The sequence below is a fragment of the Nicotiana sylvestris genome, chromosome 9, assembly GCF_000393655.2.
Source record: "Nicotiana sylvestris chromosome 9, ASM39365v2, whole genome shotgun sequence".
Taxonomy (NCBI): Eukaryota; Viridiplantae; Streptophyta; class Magnoliopsida; order Solanales; family Solanaceae; genus Nicotiana; species Nicotiana sylvestris.
In genome coordinates, this window is record NC_091065.1 from 114,405,794 (window position 1) to 114,429,563 (window position 23,770).

General features: G+C 36.3%; 2 protein-coding genes and 1 pseudogene across 2 annotated transcripts; 1 reads left to right on the plus strand and 2 right to left on the minus strand.

Annotated features, from left to right (window-relative positions):
• The first annotated feature begins 3,127 nt into the window (after nucleotides 1–3,127).
• On the plus strand, nucleotides 3,128–7,348 carry LOC104235854 (protein RETICULATA-RELATED 4, chloroplastic-like). The gene is made up of 8 exons (XM_009789681.2): nucleotides 3,128–3,805; nucleotides 5,062–5,130; nucleotides 5,530–5,661; nucleotides 5,833–5,886; nucleotides 5,981–6,025; nucleotides 6,134–6,273; nucleotides 6,872–6,997; nucleotides 7,089–7,348. Exons 1-8 carry the CDS (start codon nucleotides 3,299–3,301, stop codon nucleotides 7,147–7,149), a joined length of 1,134 nt encoding a protein of 377 aa, XP_009787983.1. The 5' UTR covers nucleotides 3,128–3,298; the 3' UTR covers nucleotides 7,150–7,348.
• A 3,706-nt stretch (nucleotides 7,349–11,054) lies between these two features.
• On the minus strand, nucleotides 11,055–13,312 carry LOC104235852 (subtilisin-like protease SBT3; annotated as a pseudogene).
• A 1,673-nt stretch (nucleotides 13,313–14,985) lies between these two features.
• LOC104235851 (large ribosomal subunit protein uL1c) lies at nucleotides 14,986–20,931 on the minus strand. Its single transcript, XM_009789680.2, has 7 exons — nucleotides 20,524–20,931; nucleotides 18,226–18,405; nucleotides 18,073–18,127; nucleotides 16,836–16,963; nucleotides 15,950–16,033; nucleotides 15,579–15,704; nucleotides 14,986–15,480 (listed from the first exon to the last, which is right to left on the minus strand). Exons 1-7 carry the CDS (start codon nucleotides 20,836–20,838, stop codon nucleotides 15,346–15,348), a joined length of 1,023 nt encoding a protein of 340 aa, XP_009787982.1. The 5' UTR covers nucleotides 20,839–20,931; the 3' UTR covers nucleotides 14,986–15,345.
• Between the last annotated feature and the right edge of the window lie 2,839 nt (nucleotides 20,932–23,770).

The window sequence follows — 23,770 nt, forward strand, 5'->3', positions numbered from 1 at the left end:
CTATTCTGGTGCTTCAATTATGTTGGTGAACTGAGTGGAAAAAAATGTGAGAGAACTAGTCAAAATATGTATTAATTCTGTAGATAATTTGTATTAAATTATGTGCGCAGAAGTGAAAACCATTTACCTTGTCCATGATTATTTGATCATTCTAGCTTCCGATGCAGATAATCATATTTTGTCCTTACTAGCTGTCTAGTTAAGTATGCGGGGGATCGAATTAGCAAATCTTGTAGCTATATCCGTGTTGACTGTAGAGCAACACCCATACAACCATATTTGCATAGCTAGTGTAAAACCTCAAATGAGATAAAATGCACAGAAGGGTTGAGCTTGTGCCTAACGGACTCAAAAAAATGTGTATAAGATTGGATACTCCATGCGTAGTTCACATACTGCCCCACGTCCACCAAGTAGAACCTAAAATGGTCTATCAAACCTAAATTATCTTTGTCTGAAGAACAGAGGAGGAATTCTATGAGATAGAGAATACACAGCTTGACTACATCCTCATTGTTCACCCAACTACGGCTGGTTACAATTTGTTTCAAGTATGACCTCTCAACTTTTTTCTTGTTCGGAAAATAGCTCCTCATTAGTTTACTGTCATACTTAGTTGTGTAATCAAAGTCCGTCACTTCTGTAAAACATCTAAGGCCACTAATCAGGGCAAACTCTCTCAACCAAAAATTCAGTTTATCATCCTTTATCTCTGCTGTAAAAAAGTTGAAACCAGATGCGTTCAATTCATACTTCATGATAAGGTGAATTGCTTGACTTTGGACACATATTTTGGGCAAGGAAAGAAAATAACTAAAACATGTCTTCTTAAACAGCTTTAACCCATTTTTCAGACAGTACATCCTTGATTTGGCCAGGGATAGTAGGGTTGCATAATATCTGGAACCTGGTGATGCCATAATCAAAATCATGTGGTGCAAAAACAATTCGATTCTGCAACAAAAGAAACAGTAAGCTAATAAACTTGTTTCAAAACCAGAAAATAAAATAAACACATTTATACTATAAATTAACTACAACAAATCTACATAATGTAGACAAAATATCTACATTTCCTAACTAAATGATTTCGAATAATATATAAAAAATCTACAATTTACAGGAAAATGTAAAATATTTGTTAACCTACAACAAATCTACACAATGTAGACAAAATATCTACAAATACAAAAAAAAAAAAAAATTATGTATGTTCATGAGAATAAGAACAAGTTTTTTAGCTTTACAAAAAAAATAAATTAAAACTACTAAAATTATACCTTCTCCAATGACTGTTGGGGTATAGTTTTAGCTGATTTTTGAACCTTCTTCTTTTTTGAAGGTTTAACATTAGGAGAAACTCTGGGTTTTTTTTTTTTTGCAACTTTCGTGATAACTTCTTCTTTGACGAAATCATCATCGGAAGCAATTTCTTTGCCCTTTCGTTTTACAGATTTAACAGACATCGAGGCTTCACCAGCATCCCTATTGTGCTTATATTTTATTGGAGTTTCTGTCGTAGCTTCACGAGGGGAAAGCCTGGGCTTGGTCTTTGCTTTTGCATGTGCCGATTTTGAAGCTTTTTTGGGTGAATCCTGTGAGAAAACACCCGAATCAAAAGTAGGAATATCACCTACTTTAGTTTTTTTAGGGCTAATCTTCGAGAGTATTTTCTTCTTCATTGAAAATTAAGCAAAAATTTAAGCAACTACAAGTTTGGTAGAGTATTTAGAGCTGGAATCTATAAAAATAGAGAAGGATTTTTTAAGAAGAGTGAAAAAATGTAAAGGGATTTTTGAAGAAAAGTAAAAATAGGCGTTACTGGGGGGAGATACTGAAGATACATTGGAGGTATGGAGAAAGAAACGTGGGGGGAGTGGGATATGGAGAGAGAAACATAGGGGGAGTGGGATATGTACGTTAGAGTAATTTTAAGAATTAATTAATTATCATTAAATTCCTAAAAGTGTACATAATTGATAATTTTATATATATTATGTAATTAGATTAAAACTTGAATTGGAAGGGTAATAAAAATTTTAATAGCGTATAGGAATATAAAAATCCCTAGTTTCAATCATAGAGGAGGATGAGAGGTGGGCTTAAGAAAGAAGATGATAGGTGTAGAGGAACCAATAGGAAAAGCAGAAACTTTTGCTATTAGGTATTGTCACTATCTTATGAAATAAAAAGAAGTGGATCACAGAATTATATTATTTGTTTTTGGTTCACATATTTGGATATGGGAATGGATTCATGGCCATATTTTATACTCCTTATCTTCAATACTTCCTTTATATGCTTCTACTTTACATATACTTTAAAAGATGCAAACTATATGTGGATTCAATAAAAGTATCTTAAAAATTTGAAACACTGTCGACATAGAATCGGTTACATAAAGCTTTAGAAAAGCTCGATAAAACCAACTTTCACTAAAATACGTATTATTTGACACGAGTAGCCACAATGAAAAATACTACAATCATTTAGTGTTGACTAAAATGTTGTACGCAGGTACATAAAAAAGGGACAAATATCACTTTTAGCTACCGAAACTATTTACATGAAAGTGTATAAAATTATATATTTTTTGTATATATATATATCATTTTCCCTATGAAAAAAAGTAGTCAATTGAACTTTTGATCCCTCCGTTACTGATAAATTAAAGTTTTGGTGCTTGTGATATTTCATTAATTATAAATCATTTAAAATGTATGTTTGGTGTTCCTTTACAGGGGAATGTTATATTTAAATTATTTTAAGAACTATGTTACGCTCAAATACAAGGTAACACTATAAATTTTACATAATATGTGAATAATTAAATGATTTGACGGTTAACTATTGGCAAAAATTCACAAGTAAAAGGATGTTAAATATGCTTTACCACTTACCAGATTTCAAAAAAATTATCGATAAAATTTACCGAAATTTAAGATATAAAAAACATACATTTCCTAAAAAAATATTAGTAACCAAAAGATTTAACAACCATATCAAAAGCTGGACGCTTTATCAACTTATCAATCAAATTTTGGGTCATTACAGTGGCAGTTCCCCATTTAGCCTTAGTTTACATATACTTTTTGAACCATTCCTATTTCAAGAAAGATTTAGCATAAGAGAAGAATTATACAATAGTTACATAACTTTATAACGTGATTAATTTGTGTCAGAAAATTCTCTACTTGCTAATAATTCCTATATTTTTCGTCAGAATTGAGAAACTGCAAATTAAGTCAAGAAGCTAACTGTCAACTGTCATTACAGTCCACAACTTCCACCACCCCCAATGGCGGCCATCGCCACCGCCACGGCCACCTCCTACCTCAATACCTGCTCTTTCAGCCACTCTCAATCTTCAACTTTTCGCTTCTCATCCCTTACTTACCAAACCAACTTTCCTACTTTTTCTCTTAAATTCCATTCTCACCCTCCTCGTACTTCTTTCCCCATCTTCAGTAATCACGGCGGTAACAGTAATTTCGGCGGCGGAGAAGGAGGTGGTGGAGGTGGAGGAGGGAAGGATGATGAAGATGCAGGGGAGAGGAACAAGAACGAAGCAATAATGGCTTTGGCTGAAGCTGAAAGATCACTGGACAGCTTGCCTAAGGACTTGGCTGCTGCAATTGAGGCCGGGAAAATACCTCCGGCCGTCGTTAGCCGGTACTTGGAGCTCGAAAAATCACCTTTTCTCCGGTGGCTGCTTGGCTTTGGCGGGTTTAAAGAACGGCTGCTGGCTGATGATCTCTTCTTGACTAAAGTTGCTATTGAGTGTGGCATTGGCATCTTTACTAAGGTTAATTCCTTTGTCTTCCTTCTTGTTAGAGTTTAACTTCTATCCATCGAGACCGTAAAGAATTCACTTGAAAAGATAACTACTAGTAACTTTCCATAAAAAGTAAGATTAGTAACTTGAAAAGAGTAGATAGTGTCCCCTATCAGGTAAGCTAAAAGATATTTACACATTATTGTGATTACCTGCTAGGGAAAAAACTCTTTATAATGTTAGTGTATTTAAGTTAAATCCACTTTAGAAACAACTGTTACAACATGTTAAAAACGTAATAACAAAGTAAATTTTATTACACAGTCAAGATTATAAGTTAAATCCTCTTGCTAATGCTGCTCCTTTCTCTCCCTAAGTTACTCGGATCTGCCAAAACCACCCCCATGTGGGATTCTCAAAATATGGTGCAGTTTTGGAGAAACCGACCATTTTGAAGGCTCCGAGCAACATAAGTCTCCTCTCCCTCCCCCTTTTTTCCATGTTTATATTGGTGAATTTATTTGTTGGTAGAAGAATATTGATGCACATTAAGCTTATGATATCTAGTATTTAGAATAAAATCATCTAATGATACTACTTTTGTAAATGGTTAGTGGACAATCTGTTTGCTCTATGTGTTGCACATTGTCTTTGACAATCCTTAAGAGTTGATCCTGACACTCGAAGTGTACTTCTCAGCCTTGAAATGAACAGGATAGTTATGTTTCAAATATTATAACTGTAAAATCTCTAGTCTCCACTAATTAACTGGCCTTTTTGACTTGGAGTTACTGGAAATGATGAAGTCCTGATTAGTGTATCTTGCCCGCTGCCATAAAGAGATGACTAGTGGTGGATTAAGCCCCCTCCCCTACACCCCCCACCCCCCAAAACCCCCAAAAAAAAAAATGAGGAAACAGTTGACACAGAAAGACGTAAAAGATATAGTAAAATGGTAACAATATATTCGTGCAGTCTGAGTTCTGCATTTTTATTTCAGTTTGGCAGTTGTTTATTTTTCTTTTCTGTACATATATCTTTGTTTTTCATGAATGCTACTATTGACATGTAACGGTGTTAAGGTCAGGCCCTTCTATCCTCCCTCCTTCCCATTAGTCAGGTTGGGACATTTAACATTTATACCAAACTGACCTTTGGTACATTTAGTCATATCTGAATGAATCTTGTGTCTGACTCTCGTTAACAGTCCTTTGTGTTTGTCATTGACCTGTTATCCAGAGTTTAATAGTCATGCGGATAGCTGAATTACGTCGTTTATGTTTCAGACTGCTGCAGAGCTGGAAAAGCGGAGGGAGAATTTCAAAAACGAGCTGGACTTTGTCTGTGCTGATGTGGTACAATTTCTCCCATAACTTGGACTGAAGCACATTTAATACAGTATTGAAGTTGCACCAGTTAGAACCCTAATCCACACAATAAAACAATATTGGGTAAAGAAGGTGAAGCATTTCAATCCAGTTAAAGCTGCAAAATAAGTTGTCTCATAGTTAGGAAGCAATTATTGTTCTATTGCAATGAACGCAAATTATGAGGTAATATTGAACATCTATTCGATTGTGCTTGAGGTTCTAACTGAAGCTGAACATTCTGATATATGTTTTAGTCCTCATTTTGCTTGCCTATCATTGAAAGCCATAACTCTCTAGCTGACACTACTTTTTGGGTACTGGAGAAGTAAATATTTTCTTGAAATTTCTATACTTGACTTCGGAGTGACGTGTACTGTTACTCAGGTAATGGCCATTGTTGCTGATTTCATGCTGGTCTGGCTCCCAGCTCCGACTGTTATTCTCCGTCCTTCTCTTGCAATTGGTGCTGGGCCTCTAAGTAGAATTTTCTACAACTGCCCCGACAACGCATTTCAGGTTTATGATTTATGAAACTAAAACATAATTTTGATGAAGTAAATAGTATTATATGAAACTAAAACATAATTTTCTCATAAATTTTGTTCTCCCTTTTGTGGTATAAGGGGACGTGCTCGGGTCACCCGATACAAGTAACTGATTTAAATTTCCGTTTTCTCCTGTTCTCAGGTTGTGTTAGCTGGTACTTCCTATACATTTCTACAGAGAATAGGCGCTATAGTGGTAAAGCATTTGATAAATTTACAATAAGATTATCTTATTTAATTGCAAATTGTATGCATTTATGAAGCTTAGAAGAGTCTAACTTGTCCTGCAGAGAAATGGGGCCAAACTATTTGCAGTTGGTTCAGGCGCATCTCTGGTAAGTCTGTGAAGAGCTTTTCTTCTTGGTGGACAAGAAAATATTGTGGGAATCACAAGATGTTGTCCCTTCCATGTAATTGGTAAATACATTTTTCCCTTTTTCCAGATTGGTACAGGTGTAACAAACGCTTTAATCAACGCACGAAAGGCTATTGATAAAACCTTTGCTGGTGAAGCTGAGGATTTACCCGTTCTGCCGACCAGTGCTGCATATGGTGTTTACATGGCAGTCTCAAGCAACCTTAGGTACGTTTACATTTTCGAGCACACGTGTCGTCCAAGCTAGTGATCAGCTTCTTCCATCTCTTTGCTAGGAGAGGTACTTGGGAGGAAATTTCACATGCTTTACCCTGTTACTGTGTTCAAGACTACCTATTTACCATATGAAACAAGAGTTTCTTCTGTGGCTGCCAGTTCTTGCCATAAAACTACTTTTTCTAATTGAGCAACTTCATCATCTTCCTTTCAACATGCATTCTTCTGTCTCATTATCTTCTTTTAAGATATCCTTGTTCAATCATTTTACACATGGCCCTTTTTTGGACATAGCTCCTTGATTCACAGTACACTATATAAAGTGCACAAGCTTGGTGTGTCTTCCCTGTAAAGTTAATGTGGATAACCCTAGTTTACACATTCTAGTGAAGAAGTTGGATCTGTTTACAACGACCTTAAAAAATAGCTAGTAGTAAAAGGGCTAAGCATATACAAAGTGTTCTTATAATTTACAATTATGAAGTTTTGTCATCTTAACATGTCATAACATTGAAGGCTCGAATCTTGTCTCCTTTTTATTATGGAGGACGGATTGTGAGTGATCTAAGTGATTTTTCTCCTTTACCAGGTACCAAATCCTTGCTGGAGTTATTGAACAACGAATATTGGAGCCATTGCTACACAAGCACAAGATCATACTTGGTGCACTATGCTTCGTTTTCCGAACTGGCAATACCTTTTTGGGATCATTAATGTACATGGTCTTTCCTCTTTAAGGTCTTCCTTGGGAACTTCTTTTTTTTTTTATCTTCGAGCTCTCTAAATCTTTTCTGCTCTCTTACCAGGTGGGTGGATTTTGCACGTTGGATTGGAATCCAAAGGTCACGAGAACAAAAAGAAACTTAGATAATGGTTCCCAGTTTTGTGGTCAACCAAGGATCATTTGTACACGTTTTTATTTTAGTTTTGTGTTTTTTGTGAGGTATTATTATGAGAATTCACATTATTATATTAGGTAATAATCGCCTTATTTCTGTCTTGTAGTACTGTCGGTCTAAGTGTTTTAATTGAACTTCAATTTATAACAGTGGTGAAATTTTTTGTCCCACTCTTTACTGCTACTTTATTTTGTTCAATTCAAAAGAAGTAAGGTTCCAACATCTCTTGGTTGTGCAAAATTTGTTCTTGTTGATAGCTTGTGCTCTATGTTCACATATATCTGATAGGAGCCACAACAGGATTTGCGCTGAAGACTTGCATTGATAAAGTTTGTGTTAATCTTCTATCCACTCCCCTTTTCGTAAGAATCTCTTGATGTAGACTGATGTTTGGCGAGCTTATTGCTCTCTGTCAATGGATGTGTGCTGAAGGACGAAGGTCTAGGTTATATTTTAAAGTCCTATGGTCATCAGGTAGTTCTCTTCACTCTATAATAAGATTTTCTTCACATATCATGCGTTAGCATGTTGTCTTACATTTCTGCCTAAAATCCTCCTCTGAATTAAGATAGGGCTTGTTGCCATGGATATTTATGTTGACTTGTGGAGATCAACTTCATCGTCCATATGAATGACTAAGATTGTGGTGTCCTAGGAAATTCTTCTTAACAGTAATTCGGTGCATCTTGGGTTTTCTCATTTTTAATCCATTATCTCCTCAAGTGCATTCCACATTGTTAGGGAGTGTGGTTGGTGGCTATCTTTTATAGGAAGTAAATACATGAGCAAATAGATTCGCATTATCATTAGCAAGCAGTCTAATTTGTAAAAATCTCTTCCTTCTCTGCCAACTAGAAAGAATTCTGGAATTATATTACCATTGTAGAAACAATAATGTAATTTCAGAATGTCATAAGTGAATTTAATGTTGTTTGGAGTCAAATGGTCAGCAACCTTTGATGATTTTTGGTTATTCGAAATTCCGATGTTTCCCCTATAGATATTTAAGGCATATTATTCAGTTATTGTTGTATAAGCTTACATGAAACCTGGGATGTATTGAGATCTTGAGCTAATCTTAAAGCAGCACTAATCCCATGAAAGACATTTTCACAAGAATAGAGAAGCTTTGAAGCGGGACGTTCCTGTTAAGTGAAGTGGGGCTGCAATCTTGATGGGATAAATGGTGGAGGAATACCAACGATGGTGACCAGCAAATATTTTACGCATAAAGGAATTTTTAAGTAGTCACATGCATTTAACTGCTGCTGTTATGTTTTCTTGTTCGAAAGAGCGAAGTTCCAAGATATTTTATGTTATTTATGCTTACCTATTGTTGATAGGGAAAATTAATCATCTAATCTTTTTCGACTACGCAGATTATTGATCACAAAAGCTAAAATTTATTCCATTTATCTGAATTGCTCTTTCCTTTTCTTCTGTAGAATATTTGATATATGGTTATGCCTGCTGAAGGGGTAGCTATTTCCAAAAGCTAATTGATCTCAGGTAAGTTTCAAATTTACTCTTACATAAAAATTTCTTTGCACATAGTATATAGGCTGTAACACCCCAGACTTTAAACAGAGTCCCACATCGGCAAAACACAAGAGGGATGCTGGGTATATAAGTTAACAAGCCTTAAACCTTAGTGACGCGTTTTAAACCCGTGAAGGCCTAGGCCCAAAACGGACAATATCACTTGCGGGCTGGGCTGTTACAGATGGTATCAGAGTCACTCTTGTGTCAGCCTTGCCGATGGTGGGTCAGAGTTCAACTGAGTTTAGGCAAATCCCAGTTAGGCGGAGTTCTACCGAGTTTAGGCAAATCCCGGTTAGGCGGGGCAAACCTCAGTGCTGAGTTTAGGCGAATCCCATGCGGTGGGGTAAACCTCAGCGACAAAACACGAGAGGGATGTTGGGTATATAAGTTAACAAGTGTTAAACCCTAGTGACGCGTTTTAAACCGGTGAAGGCCTAGGCCTAGGCCCAGAGCGGACAATATCACTAGCGGGTTGGGCTGTTACATAGGCCGAGGCAAAAGGTCCGGGTATGATCATTATGTGCTAGGTAGATATTTGCATAGTTCAAGTGAGTTTAGGCAAATCCCAGTTAGGCGGAGTTCTACTGAGTTTAGGCAAATCCCGGTTAGGCGGGGCAAACCTCAGTGCTGAGTTTAGGCGAATCCCATGCGGTGGGGCAAACCTCAGCGAGGACGCTGAGTCCATAAGAGGGGGTGTATGTAACACACCAGACTTTAGACAAAGTCTCACATCGGCAAAACACGAGAGGGATGTTGGGTATATAAGTTAACAAGTTTTAAACCCTAGTGACGCGTTTTAAACCGGTGAAGGCCTAGGCCTAGGCCCAGAGCGGACAATATAACTAGCGGGTTGGGCTGTTACATAGGCCGAGGCAAAAGGTCCAGGTATGATCATTATGTGCTAGGTAGATATCCGCATAGTGTTTCACTAAACCAAGCAACTTAGGTTAAGTGATAAATGTGTGGATGAAAGAAACATATCTCGCATTCAGTCATTTGGTGTAAATACAGGATGTTGCTAAGTTTTTACCTCAGTGCTAACGTCTACATTAGATAGTCCCATCTCGCTAACTGCATAGGCGGAGTCAGGATTTGAAATTTGTTGGTTCAGGATTCTAAATTGCTTAAGTTAGTGGGTTCTAAATTAGAAATTTATACATATTCAATAGATCTCTTAAAACAAATATAAGATTTGAACAAAAGCTACTGGGTTCGGCCGAATCCGTAGCTCGTGCGCTAGCTCCGCCCCTGGTCAATCCAGTAGCTTTTGTTTAAACTTTAAAACCTAGTTTTTAGCACTTTAAAATTACATCTTTATCAATATTTATCACTCTTTTAAGGTAGGGTTAATTAGGAGCTGGAAATGTAGAGATCTTTCACTTTCAACATCTCTGGACCAGCAAGATGCATGCAAACAGAAGCGGAGCCAGTATATCGGTTCTGAATTTGTCGCGGAACCCATAGATCGTCTTAGTTACTGGGTTCGCAATTAATATTTGTATATATTTAATGAATTTCTTAATATAAATACAATATTTAAGCAAAAGTGATTGGGTTCGGCCGAACCCGCACCTATAAGGCTAGCTCCGCCTCTGTCGCTAAGCCTTGTTGGGTAGAATTACCAGGTAACAATTTTTTTTTTTTGATAAGGGAATTACCCGATGCAATGCTTGTGGAAGGTAGGTACCCGGTGGAAGGACATCACCATCATCATAGAAAAGAAAGAAGGAAAAGACGTCCACAGTATCAGAACCAAATTCCTGGTGAAAGACTTATCGAGGCTCAATATATCCTATTTTTTAGGGAGATCTGAGAACCAACACTTGATACCTCGGTACGGGCTCAAGGTAATCCGTTCTTCCATAGCTACTGTCTAGAGCTTATTTGCACGTTGTCAATTTAGAAGTCTCAGCTGCACTACCTACGAACTTTTTGATACATTCATCAATTTTCTTGGAGATGTCACCTACTGGATGTACTAGTCTTTTTGGTGATATCTACATAACATACTTCATAGAGGTATGCAAGGACACATTAGTGTGGACATTTTCCAGTCTAGTCCAGACTTCATTTCGATATGGAAACATGATGCACAATATTGCATTTGTGCATCTAGCAATTCGAATTTTACCTCAGCTCTTGCACTACATTTCACGCCTATTAAGAGGCTTGATTGTCAGAAAAAAGAATTTGTCTTACATTCATCAGCAGTCAAGTATTGAATTCCAGCAAATCAGTTTATAAAGGAATGCCCGTCCGTATTTTTGAAAGAATTTAATTATTAGCTGAAGAAATTTTATGCTGCTCCATTTATAGGTCTTCAAGAAGCCATGCGCTGAAAAGACCTCTTTGGTGGTGACACTTTTTATTGGCTTAAGAACAAACAACTAATATTGAGTACTTTCTAGCGCACAATTTGTTATAGGCACAAGTCATGCTCTTAACTTTTAGCAAAAAATTTATTTTTCAACAACTTCAAAGTGCACATGCTTTGCTGTGTATCCGGCTATTTCAGTCAGAATCCTCTTCACAGTTACAAACTTAGAAAATTCAAGCTTGTGCTAGTTGCAGAGCTTCATTACCAGACCTCTATCTCTGGAGATATTACAATAGGACTTCTTACTGTATGATTTCCATTCTCTTCCACCCAGGTGATTGAACCAGATTGGACTTCTTGTTCTGCATCGCCTGATTCTAGAAAGTAATCAGTTGCTAATTCTATATTGCTACCAATTTTTGCTGCTGCAATATTAGATGGGTAGGCGGCTAGAATTAACACTCCTGGTGCTAATATGTCTGGCTTTGCCACTCTCAGGTAGCTTCGAGAGGGACCTCTAGCTGAGGATGCAGAAACAACTGGAGCAGGCTTTGAGTCCAAATGCGTCTCCAGGAAACTAATGCTGGCCTTGGGTTCAGGAGTCTTTGTGACATAACTCATAACCTTTTTCGCTTCCTTGGGGGTTATAACAACTCCAGGATTTGGAAATTCAGTGGACCTTAATATTGCTGGATCGTCAGTAATAAAGATGGCTGCTCCAATTCTGGCCTCTGCAACTGAGGTCATTTGGCTAGAGACTTCCTCTGCATCCACACTCCTCCGGCAGATGATGATGCTACATTTATCAGGTACTTCGGCTAATAATTCAGCTGAATCACAAGCAGACAGTGTCTTGTTGTAAATTACAGGCAAATCCTTAATAATAGCTCTTGCTGGAAACAAGCTCCATCCCCTAATCTTTAAACCATTTCCCAGGGTCAGCGTCCCTGAAAACCAACGGTCAGTATGGCCTGATGCCACGGTGAATATCCATGGTACTCCATTATTTAAACTTCCCATACCAGGACCACGATTTCCTGCAGAAGCAGAAACCAACACACCCTTGACCATGGCACCGAAAGCAGCTATTGCAATAGTATCTTCATACAAAGGAATAGAGCGCCAGCCATAAGAAATGCATATCATGTCAACACCATCTGCAACAGCTTGGTCCATAGCCGCAATCAAATCTGAAGCGAATTCCCCTTCATCAAAGCTAAACTTATACACAGCAAGTCTAGCTCGTGGCGCAACCCCTTTTGCTATTCCAGGAGCATATCCGAAATTTGAAGCTCCTTTGACAAAATTACCTGCAGCAATAGAACCAACATGGGTGCCATGACCACCGGTGTCCCTTGCAGAATTCATGGAAATGTTCGCATCAGGATTACTAGCCAGTAGTCCCTTATTAAAGTAATGGCCCCGATGAGTTTCCTGTTGCACAATGAAGTATTAAACTCCGTGCCCGGCCTACAAATTCCTTTCCATTTTTTAGGGATTTCAGGCATCCCATCATCTCTGAAACTAGCAGACTCCGGCCAGACACCAGAATCAAGAACACCATTGATCACATCTTGGCCAAAACCAGAAGCTGGCCATAGCCCAGAGGAGGGGTTGAGCTTAAGAAACTCAGAGGTACGTGTCGTGTGAGCTTCAAGAGACCTATCTTTATAAGCTGAAATGACACCTTTGGACTTCTTAAGAGCTTCTAGCTCATCTTTAGACAAAACAGCACTGAAGCCATGGAAGACATTGTCATAAGAATAGAGAAGCTTTGGAACAGGATGGCGGCTATTAAGTGAAGCAGGAGTTACAATCTTGATGGAGTCAATGGTGGAAGAATGCCAGTGATGGTGACTAGAAAACACCTTAGGCATTAAAGACTTCTCCAAGTGGACAACGTATGTTGTTCTCTCTGCTATGGCTACTAAACAGAAGAAATGGGCAATAAGAAACCAAGATAAGAAGAGAAGAGGTCGGAAGCTATTCATTTCCATTGTTATCTTTGTAATTTGTGTCTTCCAATTACAGATGAGCCTCCTTTTAATAGTAAGAGGCTCAAACAAACCAATGGCCATTATTTTAAGTAGATAGTAATATAATTTGAGCACATGGTGCAGTAGTCTTTTTCAATATAAAATCCTGTCAAAAGAGAAGAATACCTTTGAGGTTTGAGCCATTGGCCAAGACGGGTTTTGTTAGTATAAATTACTGCAAATTGCAAATATATAACAGCACATTCATCAACAGCTTCTCAGCTTTTAGCTTATTAAACGGACATATTGCATACTTTAATCATTCCTTTTTTTCTAAAGAAATTATTCTTCTTCCTCTTTTTGATAGGCTGTTTAGTTTATTCTAATTTTCCCCTTTCTTTGAATATGCATGGTTGTAAAGGTTTTTGGCGCTACTATGGGGATGACATAAAAAAGACCTTTGGGAAGACCACTTGATTAAAATACCAATTAATGACATTTTTGAAGATCTGAGGTGAATTCGGTCTTATTTTGTATTTGTCTATGAAATGTATAGAAGGGGAGCCTTAGAGCAATGGTAAAGTTGTCTCTATAAGTTACGGGTTCGAGTCGTAAAAGTAATCACTAATGTTTGCATTAGGGTAGGTTGTACTTGTTTATATCACACCTCTTAGGTGCGGCTCCTCCCTCGACAGTTGAGTCGTGTAATAGCTACAGTGTTCTTAATATAATTATCAACAAAAGGCCAGGTTAGTTTGTCATTATCAACAAAAGACCAGGTTAGTTTGTCACAGAAAATAGATTAAAAATAAAACTAGCTATAAATGGCGAACTTGTCCATTTCTATGTTACAAATACTTTTGTTGGAAAAAACAAGAAACAAGAAAAGTTGATATAACGTTGGACATCATAGGGGAAGTATGTATGACAAGATGAAATCTCATGGAGGTATATAATTCTTTTTCATATAGTATAAGTCAAATAAATATTTTAAATTCCGTAATCAGCGAAATGGATAAAATAGTGTAGAGGGGTAATACTGATGGTAATAAATTTATGGTAATCATAAGCACTTTTCTATTTCTGAAGCTTTTATTTTTATTTTTTCGAGCGAGTAGGGAACTGAGGGAGAAGCTCGGGAATAAGTCGCACATACGATTTGAACCCTCATCTATAATGAGGGCAACAATGTATTAAACTAGCTCCCAACCCCTTCGCTAATTGTTAAACTTTTAAAAGGAAAGAAGATATGCTACTGATGAGATCTGAATCCTTCACTTACAACATGAAAGGCAATTTGGGATCCTCATTTTGGTCCACCGGCCGTGAAAGCTTTTACTCAAGGGGTGCTCTTGGCCCAGTGAATATCGCATATTTTGGTAACGGACTACGTAGGCTACAATACAAATTGTGCCAATTATGTGATTGGGCTATATTGTTGGGAGAAATTAAAAAATAGTCATATTCATAAGTGGTAATTGAAAAATAGTCACAGTTTCAAAAGTAATCCAAAATTTAGCTACTTTTTATGTAAACATAAATCTGAACGAAAACACTGTTCAAAATCCGAAAAATATTTCAGCATAATATATTGAAGTTCCAATATGATATACTGGACTTCCTGCATAATATACTAGAGTTCCAGTATAATATATTAGTCCGGCATAATATGCTGGAAGTTCATATACATGTGCTCCAATCTCTAGTTTATTATGCTCGAACTTTCCGTGTGTTGGAGTTCCAACATAATAGCTAGAAATTCATACACAGGTACCCTAATCTCCAATATATTATGCTAGAACATTCCGTGTTGCGGCAAAATAGTGGCTATTTTTCAATGACTTTGCAAACGCCAGTTATTTTTCAATTACCGGTCCGAAAACCGGCTAGCCCGTGCTATTTTCACTATATTGTCTTATATGGACCAGAAAATAGTCCGACTTTTTCTTCTCCTTGATAAGTAACAAAATACTGAAACTCTCACGTTTATTCAACTGTTGGGACAAACTGAGACATGACCACAAACAAGAATCTTGTAGTGTAGGAAATTTATGAGTTTGACTAGCTTCACCTTTTGCGAATTATAGCATGATATACATTAGCACCTACGGATAATTAAATTGAACATAAAATTGGCATTGTCAAACAAGAATACTTTTTTTAGCAACTGGGCCGAAGAAAGCTTCCGCGGAAATATTGACAATATGGCATTGAATCTCCTCTCGAATTCCACCTACTCTGTATCCTAACCCTCTCAAATGGAAGCTCAGTTAAGGCACCGAAGAAGCTAGGTAGATGGCAGAAGATGCAATATACATGTGTAGGTCAATTATGCGTTCGGAAGCTTGTACTCGAGCATCTCCCTTACGTTTAACCGAATGGATGGCCCCATAGATGAACATACATGTGCACTCTTCCAGTAAACTCCTTTTGCACCTGATGGTTTGTTTGCTTCTATTGATTTCTGTTATTCAAAGAAATGCAGTTGAATAAATTTTATACATATCAATGGTACATTTCAACCATTCTGGAACAAGAAGTAAAAGGTACGCTAAAACATACCACTGCAGCGATGAAGTTTATGATAAGATCTTCTTCCGAGAAATTTGCTTTCCCAAATGGTAAGTGAACAATTCCAGTTTTATCTGCTCGGTATTCTACTTTACCCTTTTTGAATTCTTCTATAGCCTGGAAGAAATATTAATCAGTTTACATGCTTGAAAAATGGTTCAATAAACAAATCATCAGCCTACTCACTAATTACACTGTTTTACATTTTGTAACTTTGAACAACTTCAGCTAGCATATATGCATCCATTTTTCATTTTATATAAAGATCTAGGCATTATTCCATTGTACAAAGAGAAAGTTGAACATAAAAAGACAGTATTCTGATTAACTTTTTCCACAAGCAGAAAATACTGACACTTCACCTGAGGTATATTTGTAGTGACAGTACCAGCTTTTGGGTTCGGCATGAGTCCCCTAGGTCCCAGAATCCTACCTAAGCTAGCGACCTGGCGCAAATGATAGAGAATGTATTAATATGAATCCACAAAAGAATAACACAAAATGAGCCGCAGATATGTTCAGGAGTAAATTCAAAAAAAAATGTTTCGAGACAAAAGTAACTTAAAGAGATGCAACTTTTTACATCAGATGTCCGGCAGCCTTAAAATGGAAAGAGGGGCTGGGAAGCCTCTATGATTGATCACTCAGCTTAAGCTAGGGTCACTATGGCCCTTCATCCTGCAGCATTACTAGATCTATGACAGAACAAGAGGGAACATAAATCATTCAAACATACTGTGTGAAAAATGTTCGCATGAAGCTTATAGAAGTCGAGTACAATGTAAAAATATGACATTTTAAAATTAACTTTTTAAAGAAAGAAGGTTTGGTTAGAAAACATATGCTGTGATAACTAGCCAGATTTTGAGTTTGATAAATTTTATGAGCACCAACTTAGCAAAAAGGTATGAAAAAAGGTACACCGAAGGATAGAGAAAGACTGCGAGTAACAGAAGCTTCTATGAAAATTTAAAAAAAATTATGTTTCACTCAACCAAAACAACAACTTAACAGAGAAGTTTTCAGAAGAAAAGGAAAAGACAGCTGAGAGCTTTTCACCAAGCCATATGAGTTGGTTCAGGACAGTCACTCTTAGACTGTAGTGGACACTTCAATATTAAATTCTCAAAACCAAGAGACAAGAGTTTGTAGGCTGGTTTATGAAGAAAGTATAAAGATGAAAAGAGAGATCAGATTGAACACAAAAGGCAAGTCACACCGTTATCCTAGCAAAGACTAGAGAAACACCTTAGGCATCATATCTGGTGTCGCAATCAATTTGTCAAAATCCATAAATCCAGCCTTTATCTGCTCTATCAAATCCTCTCCACCCACTAGATCAGCTCCTGCATTTTTTGCTTCATCGAACTTTTCACCTGTATAATTTTAGCTGCAACACAATTAGCGTACAAAATAGAGACTACAATTCCAAAGAAATATTTCAAGACGAGAACAATCTATAACTACCATTTGACCACATCCCAGATGCAAAAAGAGCCTAGCATAGTGCATTCAGTAGGTAAGGTCGCTAAAACTAGACAAAACAATCACACTGGAAAAGGAAGACCACACGTGATCATCTTTTTCTAGAATACCTCATTGGAGTCTTTTGTTTCATTTATTTTTACCATGTCTCTCTGTATGATGGTCTCGTAGTATCTTGAGGCAGGTGCCTCCTTCTCCAAATAGAGAGGACTTCTACATAGGGTAAGCGACGTAACACAAAATTTCACTGCACTCAAGGGATGGAAACTACTAATTGGTTTGCAATTTGAGGAAAGAGCAAAGCTTGAAGATGAAAGAGAGAAGCATGAAAGACAACAGCTTCATCAAGATATCATTGGTAAAAAATATTGTATTACACTTCTTTAAGAAAATAAAGCATGGCCAAACTAAAATCAATGTTTCATTTCAAACGGATCAAGTTAGTACATTAGGTAATGCATCATATGCAGCTTGAAGCTTCACAAATGAAAACTGTTCATCAGGTGCGCCTTTGAGCACTACTTTTACAGATTGAAATAATATCTACAAATTGAAAGAGGAGTGCAGAACCATTTGCTGGAGAAAAGAAGTAGTTTCAATGAGAAAGAGAAGACGATACGATTACTGAGGTGAACAGTTTCGCATTCCCGAGGAAAAAGGACAGGAAGAATGGAATAGAAACGTAGAAGTACATTGGAAGATTGCCTTTGATAGTCTAGAGAAGAACCAGAGTTGACTTTTCCTATGGGCAGTGAAGAAGGATAAAGTTCAGACACGTGAGAATATATTTACAGTGCAGTATATTCCCTTAAAGATGAAAGATGGTGCCAGTGACTGCAGGCAATAAATTATACTAATTCAGATGCCAACTTTTCCTTCTAGCTTTTCAAAAAGTATACCTTGCTTTCGGGGCATTAATGACACAATCTTCAAAACTGAAGATCAATCTATTGGCTTACTATCACGATAGATTCACACAAAATATGTCTTAAGGAAGTACCTTGGGTAAGAACGGCCACTTTAACAGTTTGACCTGTTCCCTTGGGCAAATTCACCTGAAATAAAGAAGTCACCACAATTGGAGACACTAATCACACCACTAAACACGCGATAGAAACTCTGAAGTATGTAATGATGATGAATGAAAACTTACAGTTGCCCTAAGCTGCTGATCATTGTATTTTGGGTCAATATTGAGACGGAAATGGGCTTCAGCTGTTTCAGTAAACTTTGTGCTAGCTGTTGTTTTGAGCAGTTCTATAGCTGTTTTCAAGTCATACTCTTTCTTGATTTCTCTTAATTTTTGAATCTCCAAGAACCTCTTAGACCGTGTCTAATTATCATGACCAAAAAAAAAAAAAAAAACCAGTTTATGAGAAATAGATGGAGCAATGAATAAATATGAGAGAGGGGGAAATATAGAATTTTGATGCTTAAGGTAACAGCTAAGAAAATATCAGAAATGTAGTTTGAAAATCCATAGACATGATCTTCCACAACAAGCATCTTGAAGACATAATTAAGTAAATAAAAGTGTGTTCTCTCTAACAGCTTAAGCTGTTAGATGAGATGGTCACACACTTCAACATGTTAGAATAGCTATGTGAATATATATATATGTAATTAGTCCTAGTCCCGTATATAATAGGAGTAGGTTATATATTATGTGTACTTATAAATAGGGTTCATTGTATTACAATTAATATCAATAATATATTTTTCTCCCCGTGCTTTCTAACATGGTATCAAAGCAGGCAGAGGTCCTGGGTTCGAGTCTCACCGCCACCCAATATCAAAAAGAATTTTCATGTGCTTGGCTCATCAAACAGAATCAAACCCGCACGTGAGGGGGCGTGTTGAAGACATAATTAAGTAAATAAAAGTGTACTCTCTCTAACAGCTTAAGCTTTTAGATGAGATGGTCACACACTTCAACAAAGCATCTGAAAAGTGCGAGGTTCTTCACCTGTAAAGTGACATCCACTACTGGTAGAAAGAAAGAAGCAAATGCAGACACATGTAAGATATTCAACCACTAGAATGCATATTTACTTAAGATGTCTTTATACTAGGACAAGGATCACATGAAGAAGTTTAAATGGCCTATTTCAATTCCGCTACACATAGCCTAGCACTTGCAGCATCAAAAACTTGAATGTTCGTTGTTGGTTATTGATCTTTTCCATCATGATTCCACTTTCTAAAAGAAGATTCTTTTACCACACTTTATTAGTACTACACCAAAAGTAACTTATGATAAAATTGTCCTCCGATACAAACAGGAAAGCATGGGCCATGGGAACACTTGCTTCCTAACTTGCCAGTAAGTATATAAAAAAACTAGCTTCCTTTGAAATGATACATAGCGTAAGACTGCAAAATTGTGACGTGACTTGCCAACCACAATATAAATATAGTCTTCCCTAACCATTATTTCTTTTCCCTTGCTATGAAATTGTAATCTACGTATTATTTAATTCCACTTCATAATTCCGGTATTATATTATAATTTTTCTTGTTTTAGCGAGCTTGTGCACTGCCGATTAATCCACTAGGTACCTACTACTCAGTCCACCACGGCTTAGACATATGCAAAGAAATCGCCTACTACATTATAATAAATTACTGAATTATCTAATTAATGCACCAAACAAACCTGTGGGGTTTAAATCACCAAATTTACATAAGCAAAGAAACTCAGACAAATTCACCCCCAAAAAAAATGAACCAAGAAATGCCAAAACAGGTCATTTTGACGGTAATATCATCACAAAGATCAACAAATACAAAACTTCAGCAAAACCCACATATCATACAAACAAACAAGGACCAATCTTTCATCCAACATCCAGAAAATTAACAAGAAATGGAGAGTTTCTACATACTCTATCCCTCTTCATGAGCAAAGAAAGTCATTTTCATAGCAATATCATCACAAGAATCAACAAAATACAAAAATTACTCAAACCCCACATATAACGTGAAAAAAAAAATTCATATGTAAAATCCATAAAATCAGCAAGAAAAAGACAGTTGCTCAACATACTCTATCCCTATACAGGAGCAAGGAAGTAATTTTTACAGTAAATAATTTTTTTGGCGACCGAGAAATCCAAAAAAAGGGGGGGATGGCGGGCCATCCTCTACCCCTGATGGAAGTCATTTTTAAAGTAACACCATCACAAGAATCAACAACATACAAAAATTAAGCAAAACCCACATATAAATTAAAAATAAAAATAAAAACAATATTTCACATCAAATCCAAAAAATCAACAAGAAAAAGATTAGTAGCTCAACATACTCTATCCCTCTTCATGGGCAAAAGAAGTCAATATTATAGCAATATCATCACAAGAATTTAAGCTAATCCCAAATATAACACGAAAAAAATCTTTAATCTCTAAATCCAATAAAATCAACAAGAGAAAAGATGAGTTGTTCAACATACTCTATCCCTCTTCAAGGGCAAAGCAGCTTTGCCTTTCTTAGGCTTAGAGGTTGGAATTGCAACAGCAACAGCGCCTTCTCCACCTTCTTCGTCAACAGCCTCATCAACCTCAGCTTCAGCAGCCATAGCAGCAGCAACAACAACAGGTCCATTGGACTTCCTTTCTTTGTAATGGAGGATTAGTGGGTGTAGAGAAAAGGACTTGTGGGGTGTGAAAAGGAGAGGCTTTGGTTTGAAAAGCAGAGAATTGGGGTTGAGTTCTTGTGAGAGAAGTGACGATAGAGTGAGAGTAGAGGGTGTAGCTGTAGAAGCCATTGTTGAACGAGAGAGACCTCAGTGTGTTGAAGGGATTGTAATTGTGGTGAATAATCAATATATATGCATATCCATTTGGTGTATGTTGATAATGAGATAAGAGAGTGTCTCTAGTAAGGTATATTAAATATTTACCATTTTGGCCCAACAAAGTTTTAGAAGGTGTTATTTGAACCCTGTTAGATTTTGAATTATTGTCATATAAGCCCTTTATTGATGCAAGTTTCTCGAGGGGAGGATAAAAACAGATCACTCGTTACGTGGTAGGGTCGTTTGATTTGCCAACATGATATGGAGGTACCATAAATTCATAATACTATTAAGGATTATTTGGTTCACACGTTGGTTATGCGAAGATGGTAGTGATTCACAATTAATAGTAACAAAGTGGATATGAATTGTTATATATGAATTGTTTACTCAAAAAGGATATTTTTGTCTTTAAATAGTTTAATTATTGTGTTTTTAACGGCTTGTTTGGATGGTTATTACTTATTGCATCACATCGTATTGTTACTTTAAATACGATATTTATTTTGATTGTTACTTAAATTTTATTGTATCGTATCGTTATATTTGTCGTTACATAACGACGAAATACGCCACATTATGTAACGACCGATTTGGTGTGGTCGCGTCGTTACCTTGTCTTTTCTCTCAATCTCACCCTTCATTATTGTTAAATAATTTGTTTTATCATTTCCCTACCTTTTTATATAATAAATTTATCCTATATCATAATTTTTATTTATAATATTATAAGTTTATTCTTCGTATTGATGGTGCGTGATATCATGAAATGATGGAAAACGATACAATCTATCCAAACATTGTATTTATCAAACGATACAGTACAATACAATACAGTACGATACGTAACAACTATCCAAACGAGCTGTAAATGCTAACATATATATTTTTATTCTATATTATATTTTCATATAGAATAATACCATTTTTCGTATCTGTCGCACCTCCTTTTTACCGCGCCCGCGGGGGCGCGTGGGGAGTTTTCTCCAATTAAAGGACAGTCGAAACGAGATTTGTTTGTTTGTTTTAGAGTCGCCACCTGGGAATTTTAAGGCGTCCCAAGTCACCTATTTTAATCCCTGAATCGAAGAGAATATGACTCTGTTTGTTATTCTGCGAACCAGAAATCCTGAGTAAGGAATTCTGTTAATTCAGGAGAAGGTGTTAGGCATTCCCGAATTCCGTGGTTCTAGCATGGTCGCTTAACCATTTTTATATTTGGCTTAATTATCTCGATTTTACTAAATACATTTTTATTGCATGATTTTGTTACCGCTTCTGTTTAGATTGTTTATAATTAAAGACCCTTCTTCGAATCGAATCACGCGTACGTATATTTGTTATTATATATTATATATTTTTAACGTGAGGAATCGTGTCACGCGTACATGTACACAATAATATTGATTATGTTCGAAATTGTGTTTTGAATAAAAATTAAGAACATTCGCCTTTCTTAAATGGTTAAATAATGAACTGCACATCTCGGGTTTAATTTAACATTCTCTGAGGAAACTCTTTATTAAAAGTATGCTCGAAGTTGCGCGCACACATAATTCGAATTGCCTTAAGAAATAATTTAGGCCACGCGAACGTATCCCTAATTTCACAAGATATTTTTGATAAAGTTCTCTTACAAATTGTTATTATGTATTGACCGCGAGCCTTATTTCACACATATGAATCATATACCTCAAATTTTAAAGAATTAATGAAAAAGCAAACAGACAATATGTAACTAGAACTAACATTTTTTTTCCCGTGGATACAACATTAGGATGTCCACAAATCGAATCGCATGTAATATTGGGAAAGAACTTAATATGATAAACAAATTAATAGTTTCCGAAGAATCTTCATTGTTTCATTTAAGGCGAACTCTACTTCTATATATCTTTAACATAAAATGCTACAATTCGCTTATAAATCCCATGTCCTTCTCATATATTAGTTTTAGTCCAAAGTTACAATTGTTTGGTTAATGTTGGCAATGGGAGATAAAAGTCAAGTTGATAAGAAAAAGAAATATTATACGAACTGATTCAATAAAATTGCTTTACATGCAACATAGTTGTACGTCTGAACCATTCATAATATTCTAACGGCGTAACGAGCTATATCAATTCACCTTTTACTTGTGGTTATACACATACCCGTCATCTTACCATATATGAAAAATACAACCAACATCATTTTAACCTTATTTAACAACAGAGGTTAGTAATGTAGTTTTCTTGATATTTCTACATTATTCTTTACTTAGCTAACAATATCACAAGCTCGAGTTGAGGGCTAACTTTCTACCATGTTTCCCATCTTAACAATTCGAACATAACTACACTTAATGAAAATTTGAAATAAATAACTTTATTACAACATTTATGCGAATTTCAAAAAAAGTAACAATTACGTCAAACATACTACTATATTAGTTAACTGAAACAAAACTAAAATTTAAACTTAAGAACTTAGATGAGTAGAAGACAGAATTATAATTCCAAACTTCATTTATTTGGCAAGGTTGAAGCTTTTCATGACAGGAGTTTACAGATATGTACCTGGAAATAAGGGTAGAAGAAGTAAATTTCAGCAGTGACAACAGCAACAAAATCAGCAGAATACCAGTATTTCCACAGATTTGAGCAACAAAACAGGACCCCAGGAACCCAGATACACAGGAGCAAAGCTTCTTAAAGAATTTCAGATTTTAAAACCAAGCAGTATCAACAAACAGACCCGGACAGATTCCAGAAAAAATAATGTTTCAGATTTTCCTTTTCCTTTTCTATTATCTGTTTCAGACTCTATGTGTATATGAGTGCTCTATTTTCTGTTTTCTTTTTCTATTTTTTTTCTTCTTTCTTTTCAGATTTCTTTTTTTGCTTCTATGTGTTTTTCCTCT

Excerpts from the sequence above, each read along its gene's own strand:
- LOC104235851 (XM_009789680.2), bottom strand. The coding sequence starts at position 20,838 with ATGGCTTCTACAGCTACACCCTCTACTCTCACTCTATCGTCACTTCTC. Across the intron at positions 18,406-20,523 it reads TGCCCTTGAAGAGGGATAGA|ACACGGTCTAAGAGGTTCTT; the intron begins GTATGTTGAACA and ends CATGATAATTAG. Across the intron at positions 15,481-15,578 it reads TAAACTTCATCGCTGCAGTG|AAATCAATAGAAGCAAACAA; the intron begins GTATGTTTTAGC and ends TTTGAATAACAG.
- LOC104235854 (XM_009789681.2), top strand. The coding sequence starts at position 3,299 with ATGGCGGCCATCGCCACCGCCACGGCCACCTCCTACCTCAATACCTGC. Across the intron at positions 5,887-5,980 it reads AGAGAATAGGCGCTATAGTG|AGAAATGGGGCCAAACTATT; the intron begins GTAAAGCATTTG and ends CTTGTCCTGCAG. Across the intron at positions 6,274-6,871 it reads GCAGTCTCAAGCAACCTTAG|GTACCAAATCCTTGCTGGAG; the intron begins GTACGTTTACAT and ends CTCCTTTACCAG.